The sequence below is a fragment of the Diceros bicornis genome, chromosome 38 (assembly GCF_020826845.1).
Source record: "Diceros bicornis minor isolate mBicDic1 chromosome 38, mDicBic1.mat.cur, whole genome shotgun sequence".
Classification (NCBI taxonomy): domain Eukaryota; kingdom Metazoa; phylum Chordata; class Mammalia; order Perissodactyla; family Rhinocerotidae; genus Diceros; species Diceros bicornis.
The window spans coordinates 3,065,486-3,091,828 of NC_080777.1; the positions used below are offsets into that span (position 1 = coordinate 3,065,486).

Genomic DNA, 26,343 nt, shown 5'->3' on the forward strand with positions numbered 1-26,343 from the left:
GGGAGCAGACACAAGAATGATTCCCAGATTTTTACTTTGGATGATTAGATGATGAAGGCTATACAAAGTAGGGAAGGCTATAAAAAGTATAGGGAAATATGCAGATTTGTGAATTCGAGGTTCTTTAGATCTGTAAAGATCTTATAAAGATATCCGGAATGAAGTCTGAAGTGGATTAGCCTGGTGACATGAACTTGGAGCTCTTCAGACAATAGAGGACAATTAAAACCAAGTGCGTAGATAAAAGTCACCAAGGAGATGGCAGGTAGGGTGAGAAGAACAGAGGGTGATGATGGAATCCTAAGGGAGCACTGATATTTAAAGAGATCCTAGAACAGGTAAACAAACAGTCCTAGAGGTAAGGGGCAGACCAGCAAACCATAGAGTCGCAGAAGCCAATAGAATCGATTTTCAAGAAGAAAGGAACCATCAACAGAGCCACATGCAGCCTAGTCTAACAGTAAAATCAGAATTGAATGATGTCCATTAGATTTGGTGGCTGGGATATCACTGCTGACTTGGAGAAGATTTGCAGAAGAATGGTGGGCTGGAGGCCAGGGGACAGTGGGCTGAGGAGTGATTGGAGGATGATGAAGTAAAGTCAGAGATTCTAGATTCTGCTGCCAAGAAGTTTTGTTCAAAAGAGGGAAAGGATTGTGCACCAACCACAGAGCAATGCAGAGTCAGGCGAGGGTTCTCTGAATGGGAGAGATTTACATTTTTTTCTTCAAACTAAGAGGAGGCTAGAGAGGGAGAAGTTGGAGGTATTTTCAGGAAAGTGACTAATCAAATGCAGTTGCAGAGGGTCCAGGGAACAGCCTGGAGAGAAGGGGCAGGTTCAGGTCTGACAGTGAGGAAGATGCCTTATCCTCTGAGCCCGAGGGAAGGAGATAAGGATGGGTGTATCCATACGGAGTAGAGAGTTGAGGAAGACCATGACCGAGAACCTCAATTTTGTGATTGAAGGAAGAAACAAGTTTCTCTAGAGTGAGGCAAAGTTTAGAATAATTACAGAGAGGTACAGGAGGTGGATCTGACACAACACAAAGGCAGGGATTGGCGAATGATGTTGGGGGCCAGAATGCATTCCTGTTTGCTCAGGTCTGCACAAGGTTGAGAGGATTTTTTACAACAGATCTCAGCTTTGTAGCTATTGAAATAGTCCAAGGGAATTATAGCACTGATCCAGGATTTAGATTTTGCCAAGAGTGAGAGGAAGGGAGAAGAGTAAGAGTCCTTCAAGTGATCAGAGCCAAGATTAGGCTGGTCAGGGAAAGGAGACCAGGAGAAACCAATGGACCAGGCAAAGTGGAGGAATCATGGATCTGGGGCCCGTACGCTTGATAGGAGAGTGGAGGAGCCTGAAGGCCAGGAGGCCAGGGTCATATGTAAAGAGGAGACCTTTGGAGGTGCAATGATTATGAAACTGATGGGCTAAGGTTTTGAATAATATATCATTAGTCCCAACAGTGAATTGGCCCAGAATTAGGGAAAGATTTGAATGAGTAAATAGAAGGTCTACAAATAACAGGATTGAGGGGAGATAGGAGATCTGAGGCTTGTCTTTAAGATGGAAAGTTTATTGTTTTCTGGGTTTTTTTTTTGTTTTTTTTTTTGTGAGGGAGATCAGCCCTGAGCTAACATCCGTGCTAATCCTCCTCTTTTTGCTGAGGAAGACCGGCTCTGAGCTAACATCTATTGCCAATCCTCCTCCTTTTTTTTTCCCCCAAAGCCCCAGTAGATAGTTGTATGTCATAGTTGCACATCCTTCTAGTTGCTGTTGTTTTCTGTTTTAACATGAGAATTAAGTGACAGATCTGGAATTGACACTGTGTGTGTTGTGGGGAGAGCAGGAAGGCTGACCCTGCATCCTAAACCAAGTGGGCAGGTATTGGGGGAAAACACATGGCAGGACTTTAGGAGAAGCCACAGCTTCTCCTAAAGAGTCAGGATTTTGTTAAGGCAAAAGGTTATGGATTCAGGGAGGAGGCTGGGGCTATAGGGGAAACTGTTGGCCTGATGGAGGATTCCAAGGGCCGAGAGTAGTAGGGGGCTTGGTCAGGAGAGAGGAAGACAGCCTGGAAATAAGAGTGTGGGAAATCTCCAATAACTAGAGCAGAAGCTCATTTTGGGGGTGTTACCCAAGAAGAAAAGTTTGAGCAGAATTTGGGGACAGAGTGAGTGCTTAAGGCTCCTAACTGGAATTCTGTTGAAAAGTTGGTTCTTAGCCCACATGTGAAATGAGGCCCAGGTAGGGTTGGAGGTGTAGTGAGGATGGTCTACGGCGGCCGTCAGTCTATGCATGCCCTCAGCCCACACAGACTGATTCCCTGGTGGCAGGACACCTCATTTTAGGTAGGGGCAGGTCTCAGGAAGGCCTTGTCTCCTGGTACCCTAACCCAGGAGGCTTGCTTTTTTTTCAATGTCCTACCAGGTTATTTATATATTACAGAACAAAGAGATAATCGATTAATATCAACGTTCTCTGTAATGTAGTAAATTTCTTTTCCATAACTAACTTATTTTCTTTATTTTTATCTATATGGATATTATTTCTATAGGACTTACTGGCCAGATCTGGATGGGAAGATAAGAGAAGCATTAGTTTTGCGAAGCGTTAAAGTTCGACTCCTTATAAGCTTCTGGAAGGAAACTGATCCCCTTACATTTAACTTTATTTCATCTCTTAAAGCTATTTGCACTGAAATAGCCAACTGCAGTTTGAAAGTTGTAAGTATTGTATTGACTATGCTATTAAATAAAAAGAGTTGATATGCTTTACATGTCCGTGAAAGCTGTAAGCACACACGTACACATAAACTTCCAATAAGAACCAGGATCACAATCTTTGATAGTGAAAATACTTCAAAAAGTAGGTAAGTAATTTTTCAAAACAATCACACATAAAAAAGAGGACTCGGAGCCAAGTTTCTGGAGCCCTTCCAGCGTAGCCCTCTTTTTTGTGTGTGTGAGGGAGATCAGCCCTGAGCTAACATCTGCCAATCCTCCTCTTTCTGCTGAGGAAGACTGGCCCTGGACTAACATCCGTGCCCATCTTCCTCCACTTTATATGGGACGCTGCCACAGCGTGGCTTGATAAGCGGTGCATAGGTCTGCGCCTGGGATCCGAACCTGCAAATCCTGGGCCGCGAAGCTGAGCACACGAACTTAACCACTACACCACCGGGCCGGCCCCCTTAGTGTAGCCCTCTTTACACACTCTTTCTGTGGCATCCTCTCCATTTTGTTTGAACTGCTTCATTCACCTACTATTCTTATTGTAAGACTGTGAGCAACAGAGCACTAGAATATGCACCAGCATGGACCACCCCCCGCCACCCTAGTCCTAATGTCTGCCTAGCTTGGGTTCCCGTGCTTGCTCCAGGGCCCCTGGGCCACATGCTAATCCATCTCTGCATACCATGAGGAAAGCAAGATTAGAAATTGGTACTATTCTAAATGCGCTGACTCTCTAGCTTATCTTTGACTATCCTCTGGTCTTCACATGTACCACCCTCTGCTCCCTCAGGCCCTTTGAACATGCTGTTCCCTCTCCCTATGACATTCTTCTTCTCCACGCCTTACCTGACTAATTAATGCCCAATATTCCTCTAGGTCTCAGCGGTGCCCAGCCATTCAGCAAATGTACTTGAGACCCTACTCTGTGCCAGGCCCTATTCTAGGTGATGGGGCTATCCAGGTAGCATTTAGAGAGCCAGGATGACAGAGGTTCCACCGTCAACTTTGACACATGGCTTCCAAGATTGCCCTGAGCCTCAATATCCCGGGGCCAATCAGAAGAAGAAAGAGATTGGAGGACTTCACAAGAGGCATTGACGGGTTAGGCCTAGAGGTGGCAAACATCCCTTTAGCCTTCATTCCACTGCCCATAAATCACTCACCTGACCACACCAATGGCAAAGGTGGCTGATGAGTGTGGTCAGAAGGGCAGCCGTCCTTCTGACGGCTCCTCCCAAGAGGACAAAGGAACAGGTTTGTGAATCATCACAGTCTGAAATTGTGGGCACCCACTATCCATTTTACTCTCTTCCCACATAGAGAGCCCTCATCCCCCCACAGTCACTGCACAGCCCAAAGTTTAGGACCTCCCAGTGACGTGCAGTTCGCAACAGCAAGTCTGGACATGGCACCTCCTAGTTCAATGACACAGAGACTGAAAACACAACAACCACCCCCAAAAACCAAAACTGAGGTTAAAGTTACCTCCTTCCCACATAACAGAGACAGGAGAAGGACAGTGAAAACTCCCATTCAGAAACGGAAAGAGGGGGAGACCCACCGTGGTCACTGGACCACAGCAAGTTTAAAATCCTTTGGGGAAGTGTTATAAAGTCCTTGTACTCCTGCTCCTTCAAACCAAGGACCAAGGTTATGGGCTTATTTTTTTTTTTTTTTTTTTTTTGGTGAAGTGGGTTGACCCTGGGCTAACATCCATGCCAGTCCTCTTCTATTTTGTATGTGGAACACCGCCACAGCATGGCTTGATGAGCGATCCATAGGACCATGCCTGGGATCCAAACTTTGGGGCGTCGAATCAGAGCACATGAACTTAACCACTGTGCCACCAGGCTGGCCCCCAGGGTTGTTTTCAGGCATGAACAATTACAGGAGTTTTTGGTCCCAGCTCATGGTTTCTTTGGCAATGCAATTTTCTCAGAAACTTATTAGGCTTCTGATCTATTTGCTTCTAGTCGTTTCCATGTACCAGTAGCCACAGCCAAATTTTTCTGATGTATGTAGTTCCCAAACTCACCTAATTATGCTTCTATGCCATATACTTCTGCCTCTCTCCCTGTCCCTGTCTTTCTCCTTCCCTCTCTTTTTAATGCTAACTTCATTTGGGGCATCACACGTGGGTGGGAAGATTATACCAATTATAATTACACCAACTATCTGATCTTTGCTGCAGGACGAGTCTTAACTGGCCTGGTCACTTACAGCATTTTTCAAACTTGTTTTCCACTGTTAAGCTCTAGGCACAATCAGCTTTCCCAACCCTTTGAAATAGCAAATTTCTAGTCTATTCTCTTTCATATCTGCTTACAAACCAGCAAATCCTTCCCTGAGCTTATTTATCTCCTCTAATAATTTTCTAAAACACGAATAATAACCAATACACACTGCACACATTTTGTTTTCCAATTCCTTGCCCTATAGTCAAAGGTTCAGGGGTACTTGCTCTTCCTTTCAAATAAATGCAGGTTATGATTTTACCAAATATTTCTCCACTGCATAACATGGGTATCCATCTTTCCATCCTGCGATAGCAATTCACTTGCTGCCTGCTGCCCATTGGGTAAACCTCGCTGCATCATTTATTAAGCTTTTGTTGTTGTTGCTATGGCAGCACCCTACTTCACATTGCCCGGACATAGTAAGTGCTTAATATTTTTTAAACAGGTGAAGGAATCCGCTATATTCATGAGTGTATACAATTAGCCAGGCACTGCATTAAACACTTTGTATGTATTACTTAATATTCACAACTACAGTATGAAGAAGACACTTTTCCCATTTTACAGGCATGGAGAATGACGCTTAAGGAGAGATAAATAACCTCTCTCAAGGACACTAGTTAATAACAGAGAAAGACTCCGATGCAAGTCTTTCTAATGCTGAGCCTGAGCCCTTAAACATTATACTGTGTCGCCTCTGCATGTGGAACAAGTGAAGTTACAAAGTTCGTTTTTGTCTTTCCTATCTATATTCAAAAACATCATATCCCACACTTTCTCAAAGACTTGAGAAGCTACACATCTGAATTACATCTCTGAGGATTAGAAAAAACGTCAGATAAAATGTTTTCAACTCATTCATGCCATTAAAATATTTTTAAATGTTGAAATCATTAACAATTTAAAGACGTTAAATTCTAGAATTTATTGTAAATTTCAAAAAAAAAAGAAAAAATATTGCTTCTCACATATATTTTCACCTTAATCTCCCTAATATTTTGGTAATATTGATGGTAAATAGACATTTTTATCTGTATACAACTGGTTTTTGTAAACTGAGGCAGCCATGCACATGTCTGTGGGTTCAAAAATACCTTGGCAATATTGTGGGTTTGGTTCCAGGATGTTGCAATAAAGTGAACATCGCAACAAAGCAAATCACATAATTTTTTGGTTTCCCAGTGCATACAAAAGTTACATTTGTACTATACTGTAGTCTGTTAAGTGTGCAATAGCATTTTGGCCAAAAAAAACAATGTACATACCTTAATTAAAAATACTTTATTGCTAAAAAATGCTAACCATCATCTGAGCCTTCAGCAAGTTGTAATCTTCTTGCTGGTGGAGGGTCTTTTATAAAAAACACAACATCCACAAAGTGCAATAAAGCGAAGCACAATAGAATTAGGTATGCCTGTGTTAGAAATAAAAAAACAAGTCTATGATTACTACTACAAACCTGTTTTCCAGGCCATATTTGCAAGTGAATGAAATAACCAGGAGTTGGATCAGCACGCCAACCTCGGTTTGGAATCAGATATCAGGGCTCAGAGGAAACGCTGGTACAGCCCCAGGAAGCCAGGCAGAGACCCAGGAGAACAGAGTCAGACTGCGTTCATTACCTTTCTGTGGACAAGAGAACAAATGCTGGAGATTGTTTCAGCTCAGGGGTGGCATTTTCCAGATAATTGAAGTGGCATGTGGGGCTCAGGGAAAATCAAGTGAGGCAGAGAGCAGGTGTCTAGTTCACTATCATATTCCCAGTGCCTACATGATGCTGGCACATAGCATTCAAAATTGGAGTGAGTGGATGAATGAGGGAATGAAGTCAAGGGAGGGAGCTAACCAAGGCAGAGTGATAAAGGTTCTGTGGACCAGTGAGTGGAGGGAGCAGAGCCCAGAATGATGCCCGAGTCCAAGACCGGTGGACCTGGAGTTATTTTAGCCATTTTCTCCAGGGCTGTGCTGGAGAAAGGCAGCCGAGGGGTGAGGAATTTGCCAGGTGAGGTCATGCTCCCGGGAGCTCAGTGTGCATGCAGTCAGAGGAGTGCCATTGTCAGACTTACCAGGTATAGCAGTGTTTTAAAATATGGGTTTTATTATTATTTAAGTGTGACAAGTTCAACTGATCAGGAGATGATAGCCATTGAAAAGATAGTTTGTTATTTTCACAGATCTCAGGAGAAGGGGGCATGGGGTCTGGGGTGGGGGGGGACATACGGGGAAGCACCAGGATCATCCAGGAGGCAGAGGGAGCAAGGAGAAAACATGGGCAAGAGCCTTTGCTGTGGTTTCTGTGGGAAGGAATAGGCGAGGCAGGGTCAGCCGATTTAGGATTGGCTAGATTGAGTAATTTCAGTGGGCTCTGGGGGCCTAGGGGCTGTGCCTAGTGGCCTGGTACCTGGACCTCGGTGATTAGGGCAGGTGGATAGTGGCTCAGAGTGTGAGAGCCCATAAAGGAGGTGGTTCAGGGTTTGGGCTCTGGATTGGTTGGTTTGCATGTGAGAGGTGTGCTCACAGGCAACTGTTTGCTATCTCCAGGAATTAGCCAACCCTGGGCAGGGCTGTCCCTCCAGGGTCAGCAAGGCCCCTGGATGTCAGAGCATCAAAACACGGAAAATAAAAGGACATCACTAACACAAGCAGAAGCAAAGAGGAGAGTGTCTGGGGCCTGTGGCACATGCTGCATTTGCCCCATCTCCTCTCTCAACTCCCCCTCAGGCCAACTCAGTGGTCCCTGCCCACCCACTGCTTCCTGACCCCACAGAGCACCTCCCACTAAGGCTCTGTCAGCTGAAATCTCCGTCGTGAAATGTTAAGTGCTCTCATTTAAGACTTGCAAGAAATCACAAGGAAAGTGGAATCCATCATTTTAACCTCTACAGTCTTTACTCATCTTCGTGTTTTTGAACACTGATGGTCACATGATTTGAATAAACCAAACATGAATAGTTCACTGCTGGACATTTTATGAAACAAAGACTCCGATCTTCACTTAAGTCAGGCTGTGCATTTCTCTGCATCAAGATAAGTTTAGGTGGGAAAGAAGCTTATGGCCCAAGATCCAGAACACAGATGGGTGAGGAACTTTTCCAAGAAAAGTGGGTAATGGAACCCTACACATAGCATGTCTTCAAGAGCCTCGGAGCACTGATAAAGCGATGGCCTGGGAATGAGGCAGAGCATCTCTGTCCTTAGAGAAGTGGGCACCCCACTGCTGGCTTTGTGGGTTTATATCCGTGAGGGAGCTCATGGAAAGAGACGGCAACTCATAAAGTTGTCCCAGTTAGCTGGGCTTTTATTTTTTAATAAATTAACAAATCACTTTTGAAATATCTTTGCTGTCACCTACAGCATATTACCTGTCTAATATTATGTCACTGAATACAATATGATTTCTCCTGTCATTTTTTGTTGTTAGTGCTGTTGAGTCAATTCCGACTCCTAGTGACCCTGTGCACAGCAGAGTGGAACCCTGCCTGGTCTTTTTGCTCTATCCTCTCACCTTCTGGCACTATGTCAGACAATGCCCCGCTGCTATTCATAGGGTTTTCATGGCCAATTTTTTCCGGAAGTGGGTGGCCAGGTCTTCTTTCCTAGTCTGTCTTAGTCTAGAAGCTCCACTGATGCCTGTCCACCATGGCTGACCTTGCTGGCATTTGAAATACTGGTGGCATAGCTTTCAGCATCACAGCAACACACAGCTGCCACAGTATGACAACTGACACATGGGTAGTATGGTTCCCTGATCGGGAAACAAACCCAGGCCATGTTGGTGAGAGCATTGGATCTTAACCACTAGACCACCAGGGCTGGCTGCCCTCATTTTAGTCTCCCGGATAAGGCTCTTTCTCCTCTTTTGGGCCATCTTCGACTTTCTGGAGCAAATGGGTTCTCAGTAAAGCCTCAAGCTGTGATACCATCCCTGACTTAGAATGTATATTGTATTTTTTTTCAGATCCGTCTTGATTCTACAGTAATATCTTCCTCAAAAGGAAATGGTCAAGTGTGTGGACATGTGTAGAGTCAGAATGTCCAAGTGAGGTGGCTGCTGGCTGTCACTGGGTGGTGGGCAGCCTCAATACTCACATGGCCTCACAAATACATAACTATGACTTAAGAGCATTCACAGGTTAAGCCAGTTTGAAGAGCCACAAAGGCTATATGTGAATGCTCCAAACAACACAGATTTTGCAGAAGACAGGAATCAAGGAAAGAAGGTGATCTGGGCAGCACTGGCTATAACCATGGCAGTATGGCCCTGGAGGAATGTTCCTCTGTGATGTGCAATAGACAATTCTAGAGTAGTAGTTTGGGCCTGTGCACCGTTGATCTCAAGGCTTCTACAAACAATCAGAAGAGAATTTCCGGAGCTGGAAGGGACCTTCGTGAGCACCTGGTTTATCACTCCTTTCTCAGCCTGGTGGGAGGGAAGACCAACTCTCGTTATTTCTCCAAACCAAATGTGAACACGTAGAGTTTTAAAACTGTAAATGAGAGGCCGGCCTGGTGGTGCAAGCGGTTAAGTGCACGCGCTCCACTGTGGTGGCCCGGGGTTCGCCGGTTCGGATCCCGGGCATGCACCGACGCACTGCTTGGCAAGCCATGCTGTGGCGGCGTCCCATATAAAGTGGAGGAAGATGGGCACAGATGTTAGCCCAGGGCCAGTCTTCCTCAGCAAAAAAAAAAAAAAAAAAAAAAAGAGGAGGATTGGCAGATGTTGCTCAGGGCCGATCTTCCTCACCAAAAAAAAAAAACTGTAAATGACATCTCCGTTCCTAGATATCGTCTTGTTTTCCTCTTCTTTCCTTCAAACACAATGATTCTACAGCTGTAAGACGTTCCAGAAAGATTCCATGCAGTTCTGAAAATGTTCAACGTTTTCCAATGTGGAGGAAACTTGAAACCCTCACCTTTGATAGTGTCTTCCTGTGAGCTCAGTCACAGGATCCTGTGAGCTCGGTTGCACTGTAAGCCTCATCTAAGCCATTACCCAATCTCAGCAGATTCCTGAGGCACAGGGCCGGCCACTCTGGCTGTCAGCCCCCTCTCTTAGCTCCCAAATCTGGGTCTGAGGTGAACTGGAATGCTACTTTTTGGGTCACATTAAATTTGAAATTCAGGGTTCATGGTTTGAAGTTGTGATTTTTTGAATCGCCCATTAAAAGGGCTTGTAGACGTAGGTGTTTAGATGGGAGTATTTATTCCCTTGGCAAAATCTCTTTTGACCTTTGCAAAGCCCCAGTTTAATCAGCCACTCATGACGTGGGCCTACTGCTTCTTATAATGTATGCAGAGTGTCAGAATATTCATTCAGTTCATTGGCACGCTTGACAGAAAGCGCCCCGAGGCAGACCTCAAATGCCAGTGCACCCTGATGAATAAGACAATGAGAATTAAACAACCTTCTGGCCCCCAGCCTGTTGAAAGAATGAATTTTGTGTTCCTTTTGCAGCTTAAAAGTGTTAATGATAGACCCCATAGAGCACTCTAATTTTCTCTCTTGTTGCCTATACAGATTTGAGAATAAAAATAGCTTCATCTATACGAAGTAGCAAGATTGTGGTTTTAATAACCCAACATGAGGTCTATTGTTGATATTTGGCTAAGAAACCCTTTTGTGCTCTTGAACAAGATCAGAAACGTTCTCTATTCTCCTGCTTTATTTATTTATTTATTTTGTCTTACAGAAGTTTTTTGATCTGGAAAGAGAAAATGTTTGTGCTACAAAGGAACAAAAGGATCACACCTTTCCTAAATTAAATCGCAACAAGTACATGGTGACAGATGGCGCAGCTTACATTGGTAGGTGTCAGGCCTGTAAGCCTCCTTGGGGGATTACGCAGGTTGGTGGTGGTCCAGCTGTGCTCTTCTGTACCCCATGATGGGGAAGCAGCGGCTCGAGAGCTCCTGCCAGTGAGAGGGGGGCCTTGGAGGTCAGTAAACAGGAGCGTGAGGGCAAAGAGCTCTTCAACCCAACATCTCGATGGCTTGGTTCATCTGCTAGGGGACCAGATAAGATGTCTTTGCATAAATGCTTTGCAGAAATTCTTGGTCCATTTGCCTCATTTTATAGGTGAGGAGGTGAGCGGCTCGTGAAAGGTGAGTCCTGGCCTGAGAACAAGCACAGTGTCCCTTGCCTGCCCACAGTCCCACAGCCAGCCTGTCAGGATTAATGGGGAGGCAGATATTCACTGTCAAAGCAACCGCCTGGGAAGAATCTCACCCCTGCCATCTTTATATGTCCAACTTTGGACAATTAAGCTCTCTAAACCTCAATTTTCTCATCTGTAAAATGGGGCTAACAATGGTTTCTACTTCACTGGCTCAAGTTTAAATGGGATAATTGATGCAAAGCACCTTGCACAATTAAAGCCCATGGCACATAGATAATAGCCGGTTCGTGTTAACTATTATTGTCAGGGCAATGAAGCTCCAGAGGCAGAAATCATACATCCTGGGGGATTTATTTACTAATGTATCAAATCTATTCTACTTTCCCATGACGTGTATGAGTCCAGGGTAACCCCTTACCTGGTACCATCATGGGCAGAGTAGAAAATACTATCTATAAAACCAGGGTGGAGAAATCCCCCAACAGCAGCCTGGTTATTACATTGTACAGATGAAGTGGCAGTCTCAAAGCAGAACAGGAAAACATGTATAGAATGAAGGAATACGGATTCTGTATTTTTTCCCCCAAATTCAGTGAATAAAACATATGCCCTTTTAACTTTATAAAGCTTATTCATCTTATTTGATTCTCTTAGCAACATTCTCAATAGGGAGGGTGGCTTTTATCACCTGCAGTTTGGAAATGAGGAGACTTGAGCCATAAGACATGAAATGACTTAAAACACGCACATGTAACAGGGTCTAGAATTCAGGGCACCCAGACGCCTCACCCCAGTGACCCTTCAGGAGACACTGCCATTGCCCGCTCCCCAGTTACTACCTCCTGGCCCAGTGAAGATGTTCTGTCTTTTTCCATTTTGAATAGTTATGTGTCACGTTAGTAGAATGGAGTATTGGGATTTTTAGCAATGTACATCATTCTGGTTGTTCTAGAATATGAGAATACTATTTTTTTCATGTTGTCCCTCTCAGTGACCCAAGATGTGATAATCTGGATTTGTCTCATGTTCGTCAACTTATGGAGAGTAGAATGGAATCAGCTTCTTTTTAAGCAAGTGACAAAAACAAACTCAAAATCGTTTAATCAAAAGTGGGAACTTTTGGGGGCCGGCCCGGTGGCGCAAGCGGTTGGGTGCGCGCGCTCCGCTGCGGCGGCCCGGGGTTCGCTGGTTCGGATCCCGGGCGCGCACCAACGCACTGCTTGGTAAGCCATGCTGTGGCGGCGTCCCATATAAAGTGGAGGAAGATAGGCACAGACGTTAGCCCAGGGCCGTCTTCCTCAGCAAAAAAAGAGGAGGATTGGCGGATGTTAGCTCAGGGCTGATCTCCTCACAAAAAAAAAAAAAAAAAAAAAAAAAAAAAAGTGGGAACTTTTGGCTCAATTATTGAGAAATACAGGATGGATATGTGTCAGGCGCAGTGGGATTTAGGGACTCAACTCTGGATATTTTCCCTGTGGGGTTTACTTAAAGTAAGGGGTTGGTGTATATTCAGCAGCGACTTGTGCCTGCGTCCAAATGTTCTTTTAATGAATTAAGTAAGTGGTTTGGAGTCAGATAAACCTATATTTGAATTCAAACACTGACACTTACAAGCTGAAAGATGGTGGAAAGTCATGCAATCTCTCTGAGCCTCTGTGAGCCTCTGTTTCCTTATCTGTAAAATGGTAAAGCACCCACCCTTTGGTGGTGGTATGAGGATTAAATAAGAAAATATAAGAAAAGCTCCTAACACCATCTCTGAGCCTTCTGTCTAGATCCTTAATAAATACTGATTCCTGGCTCTCTCACTTCTTCCCTTATAAGGATTTTTTAAAGACTTTATTTTTCTTGGAGCAATTTCAGGTTCATAGCAAAATTGAGCAGAAGGTACAGAGATTTTCCATGTACCCTCTGTCCCCGCACAGGCATAGTCTCCCCCATTATCAACATCCCCCACCAGAGTGGTGCATTTGTTACAATTGCCAAACCTACACTGACACATCATTATCACCCAAAGTCCATAGTTTACGTTAGAGTTCACTCTTGGCGTTGTACATTCTATGGGTTTGGACAAATGTATAATGACATCATTATATGATGTTTATGACATCATCCATCATTATAGTACTATACAGAGTATTTTCACTGACCTAAAAATCTACTGTATCACCTCTTCATCCCTCCCTCCCCCGATACCCCTGACAACCACTGATCTTTTTACTGTCTCCACAGTTTTGCCCTTCCCAGAATGTCATATAGTTGACAATCATCCAGTATGTAGCCTTTTCAGATTGGCTTCTTTCACTTAGTAATATGCATTTAATGTTCATCCATGTCTTTTCATGGCTTGATAGCTCATTTCTTTTTAGTGGTGAATAATATTCCATTGTCTGGATATATCACAGTTTATTTATCCATTCACCTACTGAAGGACATCTTGGTTACTTTCAAGTTTTGGCAATTATGAATAAAGCTGCTATAACATTTAGGTACAGGTTTTTGTGTGGACATAAATTTTCAGCTCCTTTGGGTAAATACTAAAGTGCCTGATCGCTGAATCATATGGTAAGAGTATGTTTAGTTTTGTGAGAAACCGCCAAACTGTCTTCCAAAGTGGCTGTACCATTCTGCATTCCCACCAGCAATGAATGAGAGTTCCGATTGCTCTACATCCTTGTCAGCATTTGGTGTTGTCAGTGTTCTGGATTTTGGCCATTCTAATAGGTATATAGTGGTATCTCAATGTTATTATAACTTGCATTTCCCTAATGACATATGATGTAGAGCATCTTTTCATATGCTTATTTGCCATCTGTGTATCTTTTTTGGTCTTGTGTCTGTTAAGGTTTTTAGTCCATTTTTTAATTGGGTGTTTCATTTTCTTATTGTTGAATTTTAAGAGTTCTTTGTATGTTTTGAATAACAGTCCTTTATCAGATATGTCTTTTGATTTCCACCTGTGGCTTATCTTTTCATTTTCTTGACCGTTTCTTTCACAGAGCAGAAGTTTTTAATTTTAATGAAGTCCAGTTTATCAACTATTTCTTTCATGGATCTTGCTTTTGGTGTTTTACCTAAAAATCATCATTGAACCCAAGGTCATCTAGATTTTCTCCTGTATTATATTCTAGGAGTTTTACAGTTTTGCATTTTACCTTTAGGTCTGTGATCCATTTTGAGTTAATTTTTGTGGAAAGTATAAGATCTGAGTCTAGATTCATTTTTCGCATGTGGACATCCCGTTGTTCCAAGACCATTTATTGAAAAGACTATCTTTGCTCTATTGTATTGCCTTTGTTTCTTTGTCGAGATCAGTTGACTGTATTTATGTGGGTCTATTTCTGGGCTCTCTATTATAATGCAATTTTAAATGAGTTCCTTTTACACATAGCATTTTAGCAAAACGTTAGTTCCCTAGAGTGAAGCATAATTCCGGCATAAAAATATTTAAAGAGCATCAAGAGGGAAAAAATCATTGATAATTTAAATAATTATCAGCATGTTCCGGGAATCTCTTGAGTCATCACTCAGATACTTGCTGAGAATGCTGAATTAAGAAAAACCCACGCTAGACCTTGCATGGAATTATATAGCCCCATTAAATTTTCACAAGACTTACAGACAAATCCCCAAACAATGTCATCTCTCTAATTTTGAATTTACCAGAGTATATTTGAGTCAAGCTTGGCAAACTTGTCTGGGAGATGGTTTGAATTATTTGAGGGCTCAAGGGGGTGGTAGGTTAATTGAAGACACTAGAAGGCCTGTTGGGGCCCATATACCTTCCCAGTGAGTTCATTTGCAGCCTCACCCTGGTGTCCTGAGGGTGGCACTGCAGTTCTCCTTGGCAACGAGGGCCTAAACAAGTATTCTGGAAGCTGAAATGACAGGCTCAAAAAATGCTGGGTGAAGCTGCATGCCAACTGAAAAAGTACTGATGCATATACATGATTTTGAAGTTTAACCAATCTGTTGGGAAGTGAAAAGTAGGAAAACAGGATCACTTGGTGTAGGAATGCCTCTGCAGCCTGTGAAAGTTGCCTAGAGCTATGCTTCCTGAGAATAACCTAATTCAAGCTTTTGAGAATCAACAAAGATGCAGGATCCTGGCTGCATCCATTGTATTGAAGGAAAAAGCTGAATTTCACAGAATGAGCCTTTAAAATCTCATCAGTTCTCTCCTCTCATCTTTCCCCCTCCCCATGCTGCCCCCAAAGCACGGTTCTATGGATGTTTCCTTCAGAGAGTGGGGTCCACAGATGAATGGAGCAGAGATCTCAGTGTGGCCTGATGCTCCACCTCGGGGGCTGGTTTGAAGTCCAAGGTCAAGTGCGCAGTTAGCAAGAAATGTGCCTTTAGGATCAGAGGTAACAGGAAACAGAAGTTAAGTGTGGGCTGTGGAGTTGGACCTAGCTTTGAACCTCAGCTCTGGTAATTTTTCCCTCCTGCCTTGGAGAAATTACTTAACCTTCCTGCACCTTAATTTCCTCATCAGTACAGTGGAGTTAGTATTATCACCTTGTAGGATTGCAGTGAATATTGAATGAGATAATCTAATGAGATAATGAATTTACTGCCCTTGGTCCAGTGCCTGGCACTTAGCCAGAGGGATGAGATTTTCGCGTCTTATTCAAAAGTCCTTGAAAGGTGTCAAGAACACAGGGGCTTTTTTGTTTATGGAATGAATAGAAGGTGCCACCTGCCAGCAGGCTCAGAATAACTCTCAGTCTGTGGTAGCTACTGATCTCCCAGTTTAGAGGTCCAAGCCTGTATTCACCTGGCACTGAGTGCGTGCACAAAGCCACAGCCTCTGAGCGTGGCCACGTCTCTGAGAATGCATGGTCAGGAACACAGCACTGGCAAAGGGGGTCTCTGCACAGAGACCTGAATATGATATTATAAATCACTTGGTAGACAGTTTGCTAATTTATAGCAGTAAAATTCGTCCAAATTTATGTTTCTCATGAAGCCACTGACTATCATTGTGGTGTTTGTTGGTGGTGGGGAGGGTGTGAGATGGAGAAGAGAGGTAAAGAGAGAGAGAAGAGTTCCGTGTCTGTGCTAATATTTGATTTAGGGATTTAGTATTAGGCCCTGAGGAATAAATCTAAAGAATAAAATGAGACACAAAGGAACCACCTTCCAATATTCCAGAGGATGCCATATTGAAAAGGGAGTCTATGTGTGTGGGGGCTCCAGAGAGAGAGCAAGGACCAAAGGAAGAGAGCTATAAAGGAACCTATACTGGCTCTCTCTACCAATGTCCCTTATCCCATCAGCTTCTCCCACAGAAGGCTGCAGGGTCTTGAGTCAAGGATGCCCAGGGACCATGATTTTAGCATCTTTTCCAGCAAAAATTCCTGCCGTGATGCCTGAGGGGCTGAGAGAATGGAAAGTCAAGGTCTACACTTAAAAAGCCTTCAGTTCTCTTTATGGCACCAGCTCTGAACCACAGAGAGCAAAATTGGGAGCTTAGAGCAGATCCAGGCTGGTGGTAATTTATGAAATAATTGTGTCAGTCTTGACATGAGTGAGTCTTTCTCAGTGAGAATAATTCTTCGTTTATGGTATTGTAGATCGTTTACGGAGTCTGGCAGACCTGGGCCCACCATGGATTAGCCATGTGACACTGGACAGATTTATTCATCTCTTGGAGCCGCACCCTCCTCATCTGTAAAGTGCACATAAATCTCACCAGCCATCTGAGATAGTGTATACAAATAGCGAGAACAGTGTTTCGTTCACAGTAGGCACTTAATAAATGATAGCGCCTCTCCCCTCAAAGTCTCTTTACCCCGACTTCCTCCTTAGCTTTTCCCCATGATGCTCCGAGATCCTAATCGTCTTTTGTCCACAAATATGACATCTTCCTTTTGGAATTAATTTCCTAATTGATAAGTTTCTGTGCCTCTCTCATTACTCAGTGAAGTGCCCCTTTCCTGACACATCTAGCCAGGTCAGAAATTCTTCTCCTGCCCTACCAGACATGGCACAGTTCACATACCTCTCTCATACTATCTCACATGCTTTGTATTATGCTTATTGTGTTTGTTTTCCTTCTGGACTCCTTTGAAGGCAGGGACTGTCATCTTCAGTTTTATGTCATGGCCCCTAACATAGTACCTGGTAGACATTAGACACTCCACGTTAAATGAAGGACAAAGAGAGTTGAGGAAATAAACGGTCCTGTACCCTCCTGAGGAGAAACCTTTGTTCTCCTGCTGGAAGCCTCTCCCCATTGGATGCCAAAGACAAGAGATACGTGTAGGAGTTTGAGTGGTCCAGCCCTTGCATCAACTCCCACTTTGAAGATGGACTATATGTGAGTGACGTAGACCTGATTAGCCCCTTCTGGGGCAGATCCCAGCATTACTACCTGTTGTTGGCTGAATTTTGTTCCCCCAAAATTCATATGTTGAAGTCCTAACCCCAGTACCTCAGAATATGACCTTCTTTGGATAGAGGGTCCATAGAGGTAATCAAGTTAAGGTGAGCTCATTAGGGTAGGCCCTAATCCAATTTGACTGGTGTCCTTGAAAAAGGGGAAATTTGGACACAGACATGCATAGAGGAAAGATGTTGTGGAGATACACAGGGAGAAGATAGCCATCTACAAGCCAAGGAGAGAGGCCTGGAACAGACCTTTCTGTCACAGCCAGAAGGAACTAACCCCGCCAACATCTTGATTTTGGACTTTTAGCCTCCAGAACTGTGAGTCAATAAATTTCTGTTGTTTGAGCCACCCAATCTGTGGTCTTTTGTTACAGCAGCCCTAGCAACCTAATGTACTACCCAACACCAGACAGTCATACTGGGGAGCCTGCTGTCACAGCAGCTGCCCTGATTCCTGGGCCGAAGAGCCTGATCCGGGAACTGGGAAATGACCCACAGCCCAACCAATGAGTGTTGTGTGTATTCATGTAGGAATTGGTCCTCCTCTGACTTCAGCTTTTTCTTTGATGTGAAAGCCTCTGAGCATTATAATTACAATCCCTCATTTGTCCATATGGATTCGATGCTCTCTCTTTGAGAAGGTAGTAATTGTTCACAGGATTTTTAAGTGTATTCCTATATATTTTAAATGTTGCTGTATTTAGTGTGCCTTGTGAATGTCAATAAGAAATAACATTTACAAAAAGGAACAGCAGATTCCTTGTTTTGAGTTTCAAGTTGAGCAGAGCTGAAGAAAATGCCAAAATAATATGCAAATATTAATACGCCATATGGAAGGCTTCTTGGAATTTTTTTTTCTGAGCTGTCAACACAATTCAATCTCCCTGTCATTATTCTGGGGTGTTTATTTAATTTTTTTTAATAGAATCTGCTCTGTATTTCATTAAATGGGAAATATTCCCCAGTGGATCTTAACTCCTCACCATTATTTCCTTTGTTGGCAGGAAATTTTGACTGGGTGGGGAATGATTTTACCCAGAATGCTGGCACAGGCCTTGTTATCAACCAAGCAGATGTGAGGAACAACACGAGCATCATTAAGCAACTGAAAGACGTGTTTGAGAGGGACTGGTACTCACCCTATGCCAGAAACTTCCAGCCAACCAAACAGCCGAACTGCTCAAGCCTGTTGAAACTCAGACCCTCCTCAAACAAAACTGCCACGTACAACGTGAGTGGGAAGGACGCTGCGAGTGCATAACATGAAAGAATAGACTGACAGGACACTTCGTATTTCATATTTATACCAAAAGGACTTGAGGAGAGAAAAAATAATTTAATATGTCTTTTTTAGGGGAAAAGCACACATAAAAAATATTCTCTGAACGACGTGTAATACCTTATCTAACAATATCTTAGCAGCGTGTACACAAAATTTAAGATTTTTGTATTTGTTACTTCTGACAAAGAATGTCATTCCAGCTTGGAAGTTAGTTTTTACGTTTGCATACAAATTTTAAGACTTTGATGCGTCTTCGTTTCTAGTTTTAGAACTTTTCTGCTGACCCACTTGGTCAGTTCTTAGGAAGCTTAGCATGAGGTAAGCTCTTTAACACCCTCCTGAGAACCGCTGACTTAGAGAGGAGAGTGAGGATTTCACCTTGGAGAAGAGACTGATCACACCAAGTGTTTATCCTTGTAAACGTCTCCAAGACCCATACAGTCTACGCACGAACAGCTTACATCTCATGCCTGGCTTCAACACTCTTGAAAAACACCCATTTTGCCTCTTTGTTCATTTTCTTCTTAATACCATAGCTTTTATTTTGTATCCTTTTCTCACAAAGTGTTCTATAGCATCCCTATATTCACCTCCACATTAGTTCCAAGTATGATAATATCTTTTGAAAATGTATAAATTCCTCAGAATGGATACAAAATGGAAATTGCAGTCTTCAATTTTCACCTTTCAACTGCATTTCTCCCTACCAAATTGACGTTTTAAAACCACAGCCAGCAATATGTATCCTTTCTCTCAAGCTCAGAACAATCATGTAGCCACCTGCTAATATCCAGCAAGCTATTAAGTCTGCATTATGAGAATAAAGTAGTTTTTCACATTTTTGTTTAGTTTATGGCATTATACAGAAAAGATCTCTATGCGTCAGTGGATTTTAATTTCTTTAGAATCGTTATGCTGTTAAGAGTATGCCAGCCAACATTTATAGAGCTATTTAATATACCTTCTGCTATTTAATATACCAAATGCTTTTCAGAGAAATGCAATTTAAATACTGTGCTTAACATATTTTACTAAGAAAGAAAAATATTGGGTTATTGTTCTATAATGTCATTGTGTGTTGTTGTTTTATATCTATACAATATATAACCCTATATTAGTGGAGACTGTTGCTACACTAGAGAGATGCGTGGCCTCTTCAGAGCCCAGAGCAGGTGGCCATCAGGAGTCCCAGTCTTCATGTTGCTCCTGACTATCTCTGGCCTGAGACAGAGTCCTGCACTCTTTGGCCTCGGGTTTCTATTGGTAATGTAGGGACAGTAATTCTCACCTACCTCGTGAAGACGTTGTCATGGTAGGAAATATTTATAACTTGTTTTGAAATCAAAAGAACCTATATAAATGCTAAGCATTATGATGTATAATCTTTTTCTTGAAATAATCTTTGTGGTATCCTGATATAATCAATACCAGGTTCTCCCAGAGAACCTACTAGGGAAAACAAGTCCATAGCTTCCAGTTACGATTATGGATGAAGACGGCAAGGCAGAAACCCTGCTGGAGATCTGGATTGTCATCCTTTTGATGGAACATTTTGTCGGATCACTTTGGCATGAATAACATCAACACAAAACCGGACATTATGCTAGCGATGGTTCTTTAGGACCAGCACACACGTGTGTTTTCAGAGCAAGGAAAAGCAATCTCAATTTTTTTTTTTTTTTTTTTTTTATGTCTAGAGACTTGATTTCTAATATCCCAGAAAGAGTGATGGAGGAACCCATGAATCTTATCCAATGGGTTCACTTAGTGTAGAATGGTTATTGTTGGTCATCTAGCATCACATAACTTCCTTTCTTGTTGTTTCCAAGTATGGCTTTCTGGATATTTAACCAGGCAGTGAAGAAGGGTGGACGAAACTTGTATTTTTAAGAGTAGCATGTTTTTATGACTGACTGGGGGATTATTAATGAAATTCTCCACCAATAATGGACAATCCATAGGACTCTAAATATTTACTGTATACCCAATCCTTGTTTGAGTAGAGGGTTATCCTGTCAGTCATCCTAGCAAAGTAAATGTGGTTTTGGTGATGATTCAAAACAGAAAACAAGCAAGCAAAGAGTAGGCACAGAGACAAACTAACCTACCAAGCTCACTCTTGGGCAAAGAAAAGCAACCTGGGCTGGGTTTGCAAGGGACATCTAAGGGAGGTGGGATGGCTGCTTCCTTCTTAGTTCTCAAGTTGTCTCCTGGAGTATTTGTCACAGCCATGGGACAAGCGTAGGCTTGGTGTAATGGGGCCCCTTCAAGTCTCTATCTTTTGCATGTGATAGGAGAAGAGAATTTTGTCCTTTACGAAATGATCATCATTGCCATTTCCCTCTGAGCCCCACCAAAAAGGTAGGAACCGTGTCCCAGGATTCTGTGCCATGCACCACAGCAGTCACCTCCTCATGGTGGTCCAGGCAGCAGCAGTCAGGCCATTGACTTCAAGAAGCAAAGCTGGCCTTCTGTGGCAGCCAGAAAATGGCCCCTGTGCAGAGGGTGTCATAAATGGGTCCATGTCTCCTAAGAGAACATTTTATTCTGCAGAACTTTCTTTTTCATATGGATGCTTTGTCCACCCCTCTAGAAGTGGCCTTCTCTTTTGGATTTTGTCTGTATTAAATAAGACTACCAACTTCCACTTCCCCCTCATAAACATCCAGGGAATGGTTTCCCAAGAGGACAAGAAGGAAAAACAAAAATACTTTAATTTGAGACTATCTAACGGATATCCATGCCAGAAATTATGAGGAGGAGGGTGACTACCAACCTCCATTTCTTTCCTCATAAACATTCCAGGAATCATTTCCTAAGGGAGGAAAAAGGAAAGCAAACACAATTTGAGACTATATTTTAGATTTCTGTGCCACTAACATTATTAATCTAGTGCCTTATTTATTCTCAAGCATTGATTTTAAACAGCGATTCACTATATGAGAATACTTCTGCTTACTGTGGAGTCCACTAGGACCTTCTAATGGGCCTTCCAGTTGAAAACTTGCATATGGATGTCAATAGGTTTTATGCAGCCAACTCTCCTCCCAAGCCACACAACCTTGATCACCCCCAAATCAAATCATTGACACATATGGTCAAATATCAATACTGTTGGCCTCCACTGCACTGCCACTGGCCACTAGTATGTAAAATATTTGAATCATAGCTTACCAAACCACTGGAGAGGAAATGGAACATTCTAGATTATATCCATGCTCTGTAACACCATGCTGTGGGTACCTGAAAATGATAGAAGCGAGGCACACTGGAAATGTCCCCGCTGTCTCTAAGGGACCTTGTACAGAGATGTTTCATGGACTTCCAAATTCCCATGGAACATAGAATGAAAATTAGTGTCTTAAAAAAGTCAAAGCAGACTCAGTAAAAGAAATGACAGGGCTGTGGAAGGATTTGGCGTCTGTGTAGCTCTGGCGCCACTTTTCCCATTTGGGCGGTGTTTGTGCTGTTGTTTGTTTCACTTCTGACTTGGCTCTTAGTGAGTCCGGTCTGATCACATTTTTGGTTGGTCTTAACCTTTGAAAAACGTGTTTTCTTCCTGCAGTTGCTGGTTTGTTAAAAGTGCCTCGCTGAACCTGGGACTGACAGAAGCTCATTTCCCGCCCACTCGTGGCTATTCTCAAGTGACTCTGATTCATTCTGAGTTTTCCGTTTTTAGGAACTTTTATTGAACTAAATTCCAGAGGAAAAAAAATAAAAAGACTATAAGAATTTCTTGATCAGATCAGACCCAGGATCCGTCTGTCTCAGGAATTCTATCCCAGAATCTGCCTTTTTACCATATGTATGACTACTTGTGTGAGTTTGTTTCTCTGTCCAAAATTCATTCTATTATTTTTAACATTTAAGGAATGTAAAAAGCTGCCTTCACTCGCAATAGAAGAGTTATCCTCTGTAATGAAAGGTACTTTGCTATTGGTTATTCAAATTCAGTCCCTTATAAGCAGCCCCGTAGATCGTGGATGAGTGTTCAATTCTTTGGTTTTCTGTATTTATTCTCAATGAACTGGTGGACTTTGTTATAAGCCTTTTGAAGGAGAAATTAATGTAATGTCCCTTTGGCCTAAGGTAGATTGGATAAATTAATCCATATTCAGCATTTTCCCATCTGCTGTTATTTATTTAGCATTTTTCCTTTTCCTTTTATATGTTGGTAACCAAATATCTGTTTACCATATCGATTTAGATTGGTGAAGGCTTTTTAATCACCCCAAAGTCAAGCCCAGTTCACAGCCTGCCTTTCCCATTTGAGAGAATTCCCATCTTTGGCTGAATTATGAAGATATTGCTTTTTATGGTGACCAGATAGGTATTCTTCAGAAGTTTCTTGAAATTATAAAAACCAAATTTTCTTATTTTTGACCCATTAGCAGTCTTATTCTTACAGAGTTCTAAAAAAGGTCCCTGATCACTTACACTTCTTTTGGCAATTTGATGAAAAGAAATGTGAGATTTAATAGGCTGTTATGTATTTTCTTTTGCTATGTTCAACTATGAAACTTCTAATTGTTACAAAAGATATCTTGAATTTTTAATGTTTCTTTATGTAAATAGGATAAAGTTGTACCTGGACATATCTATATTATTGACCTTAAGATCTCTAAATAAATTGGTGTGATAAAGGGCTGAATTTGGGCATCATTAAAATTCTGAAACCTTTCATATAACCAAATGCTCCATTTTTTCACAAGTAAATATTACACGGTTTTTTCATTCTGTGAGATGAAGCATTTATTTTTCTCCTCAGCTTAATCTCAGAAACAAACTGGTCTCTCATCAGTGTCCAAGCTGTAATCTAAGTGATGAATAAAGTAATGCAGCTGGCCCAGTGGGCTACAGTCCCACCATTTTGTATGTTTGCCCAAGGAGGCATCTTTGTAATGCTATTCCTGTCTCTCTAAAAAAAGCAAAAAACAGTTTGTTTCCAATATGTGTTGGTTTTAGTGAATAAACTAAATGGTTTAGTAAATAAACTACAATGGTTTTAGTGAAGAAACCATTGTAGAGACCAGGCTGTACACTCTAGCCCAGTGACAGAAAAAGCAACTGTGTATACGAGCTCAGCTGTCTTCTGTACTTACCCACCACACTCTTTTCTTTCCAGGCTTAAATCCAAAATCAGATACACCTGGTGTCTGCTCAACAAATCCATATTGAATCTCAGGTTTAGAGGGCACCTTGAAAGCCACCCAAACTAACTCTTCCAAATGCACAAATTCCCATCCCATTCAGCCACTCAGAAGCTGAGGACTTACTCAAGCCAAATATATTTGGAGTGCTCAGTACAGGGTCTTTTCCAGACCCACACAGAATACAATTTTCTTAATTCACTAAAGTAATTTGGATTTGAGGCAAAGTCTTATCTCTGAAAGGATGTGCATGGTATGTGCATGAGGTAGGTACCCTCTTCATAAAGAGAAGAAATCTGAAGAGGCATACTTTTTTAAAGCTGTCATTTGAGAGTTTAGCAAAAGGCTTAATAAAACCAATCTTCTGAATCTGCAATAGTGAACAATAAGTTGATTTGACCAGCAGTTTTTGAATCCTACAATTTCACGTTTTTTTTTTTTTCTTTTTTAACTGGGCTAACAGTCTGATGAGAGACAGTCATGTTTAAGGAGTCTAATTAAATCATAGTAAAGGTGAAGATTAGTTATGATTTATTTTTGTTTCATATGAGAGAAAAATTAGTAAGGGAAAAAGTTCTTCTTTTATAAAATGGATATCTGGCTCTCAAACCCATTCCTTTTGGCTTCAGCCATGTTGAAAATTTTTCAGTTCCCTTATGGACTTGACTGTCTCCCAAGGGTGGAAAATTCGGAGGAACGGTTGAGAAATTCTGAGCTCCTTGTAAGTCACATACACAGACAAACTGGTTTATAATATAGAGTGTCCCCACATTGGTCAACAACAGATTTTAGGAGTATGACCTCAATTTCTAGGATTAAAAATATTGAAATTATATGTGACTTTCCAATATAAATGGAAGAAGAAGATCTTTAAAGACAACTCAGAAAATATGACCCAATAACATTCACGTGATTCAGAGCTTAATCTACAATTTCACTTTCACTTAGAAGTGGAGATCATCTGCTTCTTTAGAAAGTGCATGTTATTAAAGCAACATCCCCCCAAAAATGTAGTAAAAGAAAGGCAGCAGATTAGTCTCGGGGAGGTTATGGTAATGATAGAGCACTTTGAAAATCCTCCATGAGAAAATGTCGTTGAGAAACAAAACCTGCTAAGCCACGGGGCCGGCCCCGATGCTGGCGGCCTGGGTTCGGATCCCGGGCGCGCACCAACGCACCGCTTCTCCGGCCATGCTGAGGCCGCATCCCACGTACGGCAACTAGAAGGATGTGCAGCTATGACATACAACAATCTACTGGGGCTTTGGGGGGAAAAAATAAATAAAATAAAATCTTTAAAAAAAAAAGAAACAAAAGCTGTTTTGTGCCCAGCAGTAAAGCTCTGTCTTACTATCCGTATTTCCTGGTTGGATCTGTAGTTTCCTGGAGAGACTACACCCGTAGCTCTTGCACAAGCAGAACTATGTTTCTGTCACGTGAATTCTCCAAACTGGCCACAGCTAACTGCACCAAGGTTCATACCTGACTCAAAGAAACTCAGTTACAGGCCAGCCTGTACAGGTAGCTTAGGAAAGGAGATAGACGCAGCAGCGGTTTTCTTTTTGGATGGCACCTAGCCGAAAGAGTCAGAGCCCTCCTTCAGGGAGTCTGAATATAAGACATAGAAAGTAAATGAGTAGCACTAAGAGCAGCCAACATAGACACAGAGAGGAGCTAAGTAACTCTAATGGCGCCACCTTAGAGCAGTCATAGCTGCTACTTCTGCAGTAAGACAACCAGGGTACTAGCTGATTCACCGTTACTGCTCTATGTTACTGGAGTAGTGATTGGTGCCTGAACAAGGAGGCTGGACTTTGTAGTTATCGAGTTGCTTTCTTATCTTCCTTACTTTCTTGTGTATCGACACAAATAAACTCACATTAATTGAGATGACCTGACTGCGTGTCTGTTCTTTGTAATCCAGAGGGGCCTAAGACGCTTACTAAAGTTAAAGTTATCCTCGTTTCTGAGTAGCTTGGAAGTAAGTGAGAAGCTGAGGAACCACTGTAGGACACTATGTTTTGATTAGATGGGGACCCACATGGGATATCTCCATGGTACCTCACCTGGATCCACCCTACAAGTGTTAAATATCAAATCAGCTGTAACCAAATATCCTAGACTCATAAAGATGAATTAGAAGCACTGAGAATGCAAATGAAAAATCCATTTCGGAGGTGACTATGTGATAGACACAGAGATTGTTAGAGCTGGAAGAAAATTTAGAACTCTTGAAGCCCAAACCCATCATTTTTTATATGAAGAAAATGAGGTAGAGAACACGCACTGAATTAAAGTAGAGGCAGATGTGTTATAAATTTACATAATGTTTTAAAATACATATTCTAATGATTGACTTAATAAATGCAAATTTTGCTAATATTATATGCTGAATATTTAGGGCAAGAGGATAGTTTACAGGGATT

At 42.2% G+C, this 26,343-nt stretch overlaps 1 protein-coding gene across 1 annotated transcript in view; it reads left to right on the forward strand.

Annotated features, from left to right (window-relative positions):
* Positions 1-18,902, forward strand: part of PLD5 (phospholipase D family member 5) — a 368,734-nt gene extending 349,832 nt beyond the window's left edge. Inside the window, exons 8-10 of the mRNA XM_058533886.1 lie at positions 2,562-2,730; positions 10,667-10,781; positions 18,490-18,902. Coding sequence (XP_058389869.1) covers positions 2,562-2,730; positions 10,667-10,781; positions 18,490-18,746 — 541 coding nt within the window. The 3' untranslated portion in view covers positions 18,747-18,902. The remainder of the gene's footprint in view (positions 1-2,561; positions 2,731-10,666; positions 10,782-18,489) is intronic.
* Positions 18,903-26,343: the final 7,441 nt, after the last annotated feature.